The sequence below is a fragment of the Geotrypetes seraphini genome, chromosome 2 (assembly GCF_902459505.1).
Source record: "Geotrypetes seraphini chromosome 2, aGeoSer1.1, whole genome shotgun sequence".
Taxonomy (NCBI): Eukaryota; Metazoa; Chordata; class Amphibia; order Gymnophiona; family Dermophiidae; genus Geotrypetes; species Geotrypetes seraphini.
In genome coordinates, this window is record NC_047085.1 from 404662039 (window position 1) to 404672241 (window position 10203).

General features: G+C 42.9%; 1 protein-coding gene across 1 annotated transcript in view; it reads left to right on the forward strand.

Moving 5' to 3' along the window:
* Nucleotides 1-9773, forward strand: part of MEOX2 (mesenchyme homeobox 2) — a 145030-nt gene extending 135257 nt beyond the window's left edge. Inside the window, exon 3 of the mRNA XM_033930978.1 lies at nucleotides 8932-9773. Within this exon, the coding sequence (XP_033786869.1) occupies nucleotides 8932-9156 (225 nt within the window). The 3' untranslated portion in view covers nucleotides 9157-9773. The remainder of the gene's footprint in view (nucleotides 1-8931) is intronic.
* The last annotated feature ends 430 nt before the right edge of the window (nucleotides 9774-10203 follow it).

The window sequence follows — 10203 nt, forward strand, 5'->3', positions numbered from 1 at the left end:
AAGTTAAAGCGCCTACCGGTGCCTAAATAAAAGGCACCAGAATTCTGCTTTATGGCGCTCAATGCTACTATGAGCATGGCTAATGCCGGAAGTGGCGTTAGGTGCATAAAATGCCTCCGTAGGCGCAATTCACAACAAAGACAGGTGCCGGAAATGTAAGCCTGGAAAACCCTTGCCCACATTTCCAGTACCTATCATTCCTGGAGGTGCGGTTGTGCAATTGACAGCAATCAGTGGCCATTTTGTAGGCGGCTGCCAATATCGGCACTGTATAGAGAATCCGGGCCTTAGACTCGCAAAGTTATATATTAACTTATGGAACACTGTAAGTCTGAGTGCTTTGAAAATGAGCCCCATAATCAATCAAAAGTTTTTGACCTTCTAAAGCTAGCCATAAATTGTATTATAAGTCCAGTAAAAAAGTAATCGAAACGCGTCAGAAAGAAAGAGGAGGGATGAGTCAATGCTGGAGCACTATGATGAAGCTAATTCTATATTTTTCACTTTGCACTAGCACTTTAAAGTAATAGTATCATAAGAACTTTTAAAATAAGAAAAAAGAAAAAGTAAACTAATTAAAGTTTGAAAACACTGTGATGCTGGACACTAATGAGGATTGCAGCTGTTAGGTGTTAAGTTACACTCACGGCAATCTGAAGATCCTTAAAACAGAACAGTGATTTTTTATACCAGCATAAACCAACCAGCTACCATGTAATAATTGGTTTTTATTCTATAAGGCTCAGCATTTAACTCTCATAGTGTGTATCTGAAAAGGGGGGAGTGGCCAGGTGCATGTCAGAGGCATTCTGAAAATTTACAGGCAGCATTACAGATAGACAAGGGCATTTGGTTTTAAAGTTTAGAATGATGATCTCTTTCACATAAGTTTAGATTTTTTTGACTTTGTTATGGCTCCTTTTATCAAGCCACATTAGGGCTTTTTACTGCCAGCCGCTGCGGAAAAAGCTCCGACACTTATGAGCGTCAGAGCTTGTACCGCAGCGGCCGACAATATAAAACCCTAACCTGGCTTGATAAAAGGGGGCCTAAATTTGTTGCTTTCCATCAGTTCAATTGGTTTAATAATAATAATAACTTTATTTTGTATACCGCAATACCATAAGCAGTTCAGAGCGGTTTACAGAGGAAGAGACTGTACACAGACAGCGATGTGACAGAAAATACTTTCAATTACATTAGTAAGCCAAGAGTAGTAAGGTATATCCGGAAGAATGTCAGAGATAAAACAATACTCAAAAGTTAACTGTTTGAGTAAGTCAAATAATTTAATTAATTGAAATTGTTATGAATTATTTTTTGGAATAATTTACTTTCAGCTTGTGTTGCTTAATAGATGTCCAGAGCAACACAGTTCTTTTTAAGGTTCTTTGTGTAGTTTAGGATTTAGAAATTAGCAGATCTCTGCTTTCCTTTCGCTCCTCATCCACCTTCACTTCTTCTCAAGTATCCAAAGCCTGAACACAGCAGTTGTTGCAATGGCCAGCACAAGGTCCTGAGCTGTAACAGGAAACCCACAGAGGAGGAGGGGGCAGGATCTGTGAATGTTCACCAAATATGTTGGCTGCCACTACTGGTCATAGATCATACTGGCAGTTTAGAGGGTAGGAGAGCAGCCCTATTTCTGTGACCTCATCCACCGATTAGACCACATGTAGGGTCCCAATCCTATAGTTTGCGATGTTTGATCCTCGAAGGGTACTAACACATAGATTCAAATTACCTACAAACAAAAAAGGTGTTTCATGGAATTTGCTATTTTATATCAGAACACTCAGAGTGAGTTTATCTTTAGCGTGATGACATACTGTACAATCCGTGACAGAACTGTACAGCCAGATCCAGTATCTTGACCTGACTTTACATTTTCTAAAAATAGTGTACCTCCATTAAAAGCAGAGCAGTTTCATCTAATATAGAATGCAAAATACAACTCCTCTCCCATAGATTTGCTTAATGCAGGGCTTCCTAAACATTTTCTGCCACAGTTAGGTGTCCACAATATTCACATTAATAAGTTTGCCTGCATTGGAAAACCTAAATAGCTATAGGTCAGCAGTTCTCCAGAAAACAAAGCACAATACATGAATGTATATTATAAAAAAAAAAGCTGAGTGGTGACTAAGGGCCCTTTTACAAAGTCATGGTAGCGATTCCTGCACAGCAAATGCAATGCAGCCCATTCGGTTCCTATGGCCTGTGCTGTATTTGTCACGCCAATACGCGTTACTGCGGCTTTGTAAAAGATGCCCCAAGATAGCTAGTTTAAGTACAGTTTCAGCTGCAGCCCAGCTGGCTAAGTTGTGACTGAATATTTTCATAGATTGATCTGGCTCCTATTTAGTCAGCTAGATTTAAAGGATAACTGTATAACTTTATCAGGCATAAACGTTTCAGTGTTTGCTAAGTCTTTCCTTCCTGCCTATGCAAACACCTCCCAGAATACCCATTCTTTTTGTTGAGAAACATAGAAACATGATGGCAGATAAAGGCTAAATGGCCCATCTAGTCTGCCCATCCGCAGTAACCATTATCTCTTTCTCTCTCCGAGAGATCTCACGTGCCTAACCCAAGCCCTCTTGAATTCAGACACAGTCTGATATTCAGCTGGCCAGGAACAGCACAAAGCTACCTAAGCATTAATAATCAGTGTGAGACGGCCATTGAAAATTAGCAATTAGTGGCTAATGGACAACCAGCTAGGTCACGGGACTTAGCTGGCTATTCCACAAAATTCAGACCACTATCTGGCTAAGTTAAGAAGCCAAATCGGGCTGCTTAAAAAGTTTTGGCTGCTACAAAATTAGCCAGCCATCACTGAATATTGATATGGCTGGCTAAGTTTTCATCTGCCAAAAATAGACCGGATATTCAATGCTGGTCACCGGAAACAGCCCAGCATTGAATGCCTGGGCTTAGAACAAACTGCGGGAGTCAGCCAGTGAACTCAAGCCTAATGAAACTAGGTGACTAGGTTTAGCTGTTCTTTTTTTGACTCCATGATACCTTATAATGCCTGTCCCGTTGACAACAGTATTTATTTATTTGCAATGATTATTTAAGACCATTACACAGAAAACAGTGAATGCATAAATTCTTAAGCATTACTGTTAATCAAGCCCAGTATCCTATTTCCAACAGTGTCCAATCCAGGTCACATGTACCTGGCAGGATCCCAAAATATGAGAGATTCCAAGCTGCCTATCCCAGGAATACAGTGTGGATATTCCTCAAATCCACCTTAATATAGTAATAGTTTATGGACTTGTCTTTTAGAATCTTTTACAAACCTTTCGGAACCTCTGCTATGTTAAGTGCTTTTACCACATCGGCAATGAATTCCAGACCTTTACTGTGCATTGATTGAAGACATATTTTCTATAATTTGTTCCAAATTCAGTGTGCACAAATGGAATTAGTGCTACATGCTAAAAAGCTCAAAATTTTGTATGGCTTAGCTCCTTCTAATTTGATAGATTTTATCAGTGGTGTTCGGAGGGGGAGCAGTCTGCCCTGGGTGGGCCAGCATCTTCTCCTTCCGGCAGTGGCAGCCACAGCTGCAGCTTTCACAACTCACTGATCTGCTGATATTGGGCTTTCATTTCTACTATGTCCTGCCTTCGTGGGAGCAGGGAGTAGGTGGGACTAGCAGAGAGAAAAGCCCAACGCCATCCAGAGCAGAGAGTTGTGAAGGCTGTTACTACCGATGATGGAAGGTAAATTTCAGTGGTGATGGGTGTGTGTGTGTGAGAGAGAGAGAGAGAGAGGGTACCCATCTGGGAGGAAGGAGGGAAGGGGAAAGGAAGGATTGGAGATGCCAGACCATGGAGGGGGGGAAGATATGGAAGGAGAGGAGAGAGATGCTAGGGCACAGGGGGAGGGAATGGAACAGTTTCAAGACCATGGTGTAGAGTAGGGTAGGGTAGAAAAAAGGAAGGAAAGGAGAAGAAAGAGATGACAGAGCATGGGGGAGGGGTGGAGAGAAAGAGAAGAGAGAAAAATGGATAGGGTGTGAACCTGAAATGAATTATATATAAATGAGAGAAGAGACACAACCTAGATGGAAGAGGGAGGGTGTAGACAGGCCTACCTTAAACCCTACTGGTCTAGTGGTGAACCAGGGCAAAAACGATCCTCCTGTGCTTCTGTCCCATTCAATCTCGCTAGTCAAAATGACGCAAATTTCCACAGTGGTGACTATGTTTATTTACTACCTTTTCTTGAAGAAATATACCCCAAATGGTTACAATGCAATACATTTTAAGCAAGTGCTTTTGTTTGATATTCATAGCAAAACAGTAATCAGGTACTCAAGCATCTTCCCTATCTGTCCCTGCAGGCTCACAGTCCTACTGTGGTACCTGTGGCAATGGAGGGATTAAGTGACTTGCCCAGTCACAAGGCACAGGCTGGGATTGAACTCACAACTTCAGGGTGCTGAGGCTGCATTTCTAACCACTAGGCCACTCACTCCCACAATAACCTTCCAAAACTGGTGTAAGTTCAGTTTATATTCGAGTTAACCTTTTTTTCATTTTTGGAGGGGGAAAAAAGGTTACCTCGGTTTATATTCAGATAGGTTTATATTTGAGTGCATAAGGTATGTGAAATTCAGGAAGCAACTGAATTTTTAAGAAATTTGTAATAACTATTTATGTTTTTACTCTAATTTTCTTTAGAACATAAGAACATAAGCAGTGCCTCTGCTGGGTCAGACCAGAGGTCCATCGTGCCCAGTAGTCCGCTCACGCGGCAGCCCATCAGGTCCAGGACCTGTATAGTAATCCTCTATACCCTTCTATCCCCTTTTCCTTCAGGAAATCATCCAGTCCCTTCTTGAACCCCAATACCGTACTCTGTCCTATCACACCCTCTGGACGCGCATTCCAGGTGTCCACCACCCTTTGGATGAAGAAGAACTTCCTAGCATTGGTTCTGAATCTGTCCCCTCTCAAATTTTCCGAATGCCCTCTCATTCTTGTAGTTTTCGAAAGTTTGAAGAATCTGTCCCTTTCTTGATAATACCAAGAATTCTATTCGCCTTCATAGAGGCCGCTGCGCACTGTGCCGATGGCTTCATAGATCTAAAGCAGAATATAAACACATAAAATTTTTTAAAAAATAGATAAATAAAAGCTTTAATGTAACAAAAGAGTTCCCTGTACAGAATATAGCAGGGTGTTATGATTTCAGTGCAGGTATGGGGTCCACACACACAAAAATAACAACAACAAGGAAACAAAACCCCACGAAAAGCAAAGTCCCAAAAAGTGGGGATGGAACAGTGCACAACCAGGGATATATTCACTGAATCAAGTTTCAGTGAAGCTAAGTTCTTCCAAATGCACTTTATTGATATAAATAAACTTACAGTAATAAAGTGCATTTGGAAGAACTTATCATCACTGAGACTTGTGAATACATCCCCATTTGTGGTGCACTGTTCTTTCGCCACTTTTTGGGACTTTCAGTGCAGGTATTATGGTATCTTCTGAAAATGTAACCTTGTTTGAAGAACAAGTTAACACTCAAGAGTTACAGTTATTTTTACCCTCACGCTTTATTCTGGCTCTCAATTTTCTGCTCAGGGTTCTTAATATATGTTTGGAAAGTGAAGGCATGCTTGACTTTCTGTGGCAGCCAATCCAACATTCTTCACACTTCTTTCCTGTCACTAATGTTTAACTAGATCATGGATCAGTACTTACTTTTTCTCATAACTGCTATTCGGATTTCAAGGATCTGAACTTGATCTCAAGAGGAAATAGTGTGTGAAAGGTCTCTCTCTTATTTATTACCACCGTAATGCTACCTATGACTAAGCGCTATGATTTCTTTAGCCCAATATGCTCAGTTAAAATTTAAAGTCAACTCTTTATAGGCAGCATACGCGTTCCCTCTTTTGGCTTGTCATATTAAATATATTCCTGAGTTTAACATGTTAGTCTGTTGAAATGGAGTAATCCAATATGGGCTGTACTTAGCCCAGGCACTGTAGAGCTTTGAAAATATTTAAATAATATTTTTACCATTTTGATGACATTTAGTGGCCCATAATCAAAAAACATAGAGGGGCATAATAAAAAAAAACGTCTAAGTCCATTTTTGGCCTAAGGCCTTAAACGTTGAAAGCAGAAGCAGGGAAAGTGTCCATAACCAAAACAAACGTCCTTGTTTTGATTATGGCCTGCCTCTACCTTCAGCTGTTTAAACGCCCAGCCAACCACTACATCGACAAGTACACCCCAATGATGTCTACACTTGTACCCCATAATGAACCAAAAAAATACATAAGCCCAAAATGTCCAACACAAGGGCTTTTAGGCAAAGGAGGAGCCAGTCCTTCGCCTAAAAGCTGGATTCTGTAACTGGTGTCTGACAAACCCACCCCCACACACACACACACAACATCGGGGAAGGAGGGAACCCAAGCCCCCCTGCCCCGGGCACCCCCTAACGACATCGGTGCAAGAGGGAGCCCAAGCCCTCTTGCTCCGGTGATCGTGCCCCCCCCCGCCGAGTACGATCGAGCCAGGAGAGAGCCCTAACCCTCCTGGCCCCAGAGACACTCCCCCCCCCCCGAGTACGATCTAGCCAGGAGGAACCCAAGCCCTCCTGGCCCCGGTGATCCCCCACCCCCCACTACAATATGGGCAGGAGGGATCCCAGGCCCTCCTGCCCTCGACACAACCCCCTCCCCCCAATGACCGCCCCCCCAAACCCCCAATCGACCCCCTCCCGTGACGGATGGGTGCCAAGCCCATCCGTCCAGCAGCCAGCCAGCTCCAGAATGGGGCCGGATTGGCCCAGGCAGCTGAAACCCGCCCACAGGTGGGGCCTGAGGTGCCTGGGCCAATCAGAATAGGACCAGGAGCCTTAGGCTCCTCCTGTGGGCAGGGCCTTAAGCACATGGGCGGGGTTTCAGCCACCTGGGCCAATCCGGCCCCATTCTGGAGCTGGCTGGCCTGCTGGACGGGCGGGCTTGGCACCCGTCCGTCTGGCCAATGTTGAAAAGTACGGGGAAGGAGAGGTGGGGGTGGGGGTCGGCCTGGGGGGAGGGGGGTTGTGTCGAGGGCAGGAGGGCCTGTTATAGAAGGGTCTAAGTGCCACAAAGGTGCCCAAACTGACCAGATAACCACTGAATGCATCAATGTAACACCCCACACACACTCCCCCAGTGCTCACTGACCCTCTTCCACCACACAAAAATGGTGTTTTAGAGACAGGTACATACCTGTCTCTAAAACAGTAGCATCTGGTGTGGGGAAGCCTAGGAGAGCTGTACACAGGTATCTTAAGTAACCTGGTGGGTGGGCTAGTGAAGCATAGAGAGGAAGACCCAGGCCCATAAGCCACTCTAACCACTATATTTATGGTGGAAAACGTGATCCCCCCAAACCCTACTCTACTGCCATATACTGTAGGTACCACCTGCAGCCAGCTATTGGTATTATAGACAGGTGGGTATAGTGGGTTTTGATGGTGTTTTGGGGGAGCTCACCATAACCTACAAGGGAGTTCTAGTGAGATGTTTATCTGGAATCCTTATTGTGAAATTCACAGCAGTACCCCATTCACTGCTGTGAATTTCACAAAAAGGATTACAGAAAAACATCTCACTAGAACTCCCTTGTAGATTATGGTGAGCTCCCCAAAACACCCTCCCACATCCAAATGGTCTTGTTCTGGGCATTTGGGACCTCCCAGGAAGAGACTTGGGAGTTATCGACAAGTCGATGAAGCCGTCCACGCAATGTGCGGCGGCAGCAAAAAGGGCTAACAGAATGGTAGGAATGACAGCACCTGGGGCAGACCGCCCCTCCCCATTCCCCCACCCCTTACTATGGCACTGATCAGGGTCTTTTATGCTGCAGAGGTAATTAAATGTCTCTATCATATCCCCCCTTTTCCAACTTTTTCAAAAGTATACAAATTAGATACAAACATTAGCGTATCCAAGATCTTATTGCTGACCTACAAGTGTGCTCATTCTGCTGCCCCTCAATATATCTCCTCGCTTCTCTCTCCTTATACACCTCCCAGAGAACTCCGTTTCTCAGATAAGTCACTCTTAGTGTTACCCTTCTCCTCCATTGCCAATTCCAGACTTCGTTCCTTCCATCTAGCTGCCCCTATGCCTGGAATAAATTACCTGCGTTTGTTTTCAAAGCCTCTTCCCTTACCTTGTTTAAAAGAAGACTGAAAACCCACCTTTTTGATATAGCTTTCAATCCTTAACCCTCCAACCCAGCCCGCTGATTAATCATTCCCCTTAACTGTATCCATGATATCCTGTTTGTCTGTCTTTATATATATATATCTTTATTAGATTTTCAAACTACAATTGTGCAGCAAGTAATTCATATTCATAAAATATTACAAGACAAGCACAATAAACTTTCAGACGTTAATGTACAACAATATTTCCCCCCACTCTCCCACCTAATACTCAAGTAAAATTAATCCACAAGAAACTATCCACATTTACCCTGAATCAAGTTCCAATGCCACACCCTTCCCCCATCCCCCCAACCCACCCTGTCTTGCCTGTTTAGATTGTAAGTTCTTTCGAGGAGGGACTGTTTTCTTACTCTTTGTGACTCTATACAGCGCTGCGTGCATCTGGTAACGCTACAGATATAATTAATAGTAATAGTAGTAGCAGTAGTGTTATGTTTACATGGGCTTGAATCAATATCAAAACTAATAAATTTGAGAAACTGACAATATACTCATCATACCGTGGATTACGAATGAGTTTCATCACTGTCATAAGAACATAAGATTTTTTTTCTATACTGGGACATACCAAAGATCCGTCAAGCCCAGTATCCTACTCATCATAAAAGGCACTGGCTCTCTTTCTGTAACCGGGCTAACCATCTCTTTTCTTTTCATTGTGTTTCCTAGGTGAAAGTGTGGTTCCAGAACAGGCGCATGAAATGGAAGCGTGTGAAGGGTAGTCAGCAGGGGGCCGCTGCCCGGGAAAAAGAACTGGTAAATGTCAAAAAAGGAACACTGCTCCCCTCCGAGCTGTCTGGGATGGGGGCAACCGGCCTCCAACACACGGCTGACTCACTAGCCAACGATGACAGCCATGACAGCGATCAAAGCTCTGAGCATGCACACTTATGATAAAATAAGGAGTCTAAACAACTCAGCTCCATTCTCAGGAAAGAAATGCTACAGCAGCTGGCCTTATACCCAAATATTGCCTATGTGCACAAGCAACTGTGGAAAAGTGCTCTACTCTTTTTTTTTGTTGTTGTTGTTGTGATTTCTAATTACAATTCGAGCTAATTTTTGTTTGCTTTTCTGATTTTTACAAGAACAATGCTACATGCCAAGTCTTAAAAGTGCCTCCACGATCAAGACACAGAAGAGGAGCTGGCTTGGAACATTCCAGAATTTTTGCTGGCCATCTGAATAACAATAGACTGATATTGTTGCTTTTGCTTGCACTGAAAATTACCTTGCTGTCAATAGCAATATGCCCCACTTTTCATGTGGAAAAGTGTAGAGACACCAAATAGCGTTTCATGAATAAGAAATGTATTTTAAGTCTGTATATAGTAATCTTGCCTTATTTTCCCATTCTCATTAAATTTAGTAATGCATTCATGTTATTCATTGGCAGAAAGTCATGCTAGATCACACTTTAGCTCTCATTTTCCTTCGCCAGGCTGGCCCTTAGAGCTATCCTACAGTTTTCAATAAAGTGCATCCTTGTACAACAGAAAAAGATGAATCTTCTGTTGCATTTACAGTCCATTGCTACTAACAGGGTTTTATTTAACTTTGTCTAGCCCTTCAATGGCTTTTCTTATATCTGAAAAAAACATATTTTATAATCTTACCTCAGAAATAGCTACCTAGTACTACTATTCTTGGAATTCTCTGTTATCAGATTCTAACACATTGACGATATGAGTGCAATTAAGATGCATAGTTATCAAGGAGGACTACTATTAAGATGATTCATTGTACAACTCATGCTACCGTGTTTCCCCCAAAATAAGACAGTATCTTACATTCATTTGGGGCCCAAAAAAGGCACTAGGTCTTATTTTTGGGGTATGCACATGATCATCGCTCCCTTCCTCTCCTTCACCTAGTTACTAATAACTGGGGTTAATAGTAAAATAACCCATGGTGATAACTTACCTCCCCCCAAGTGGATAA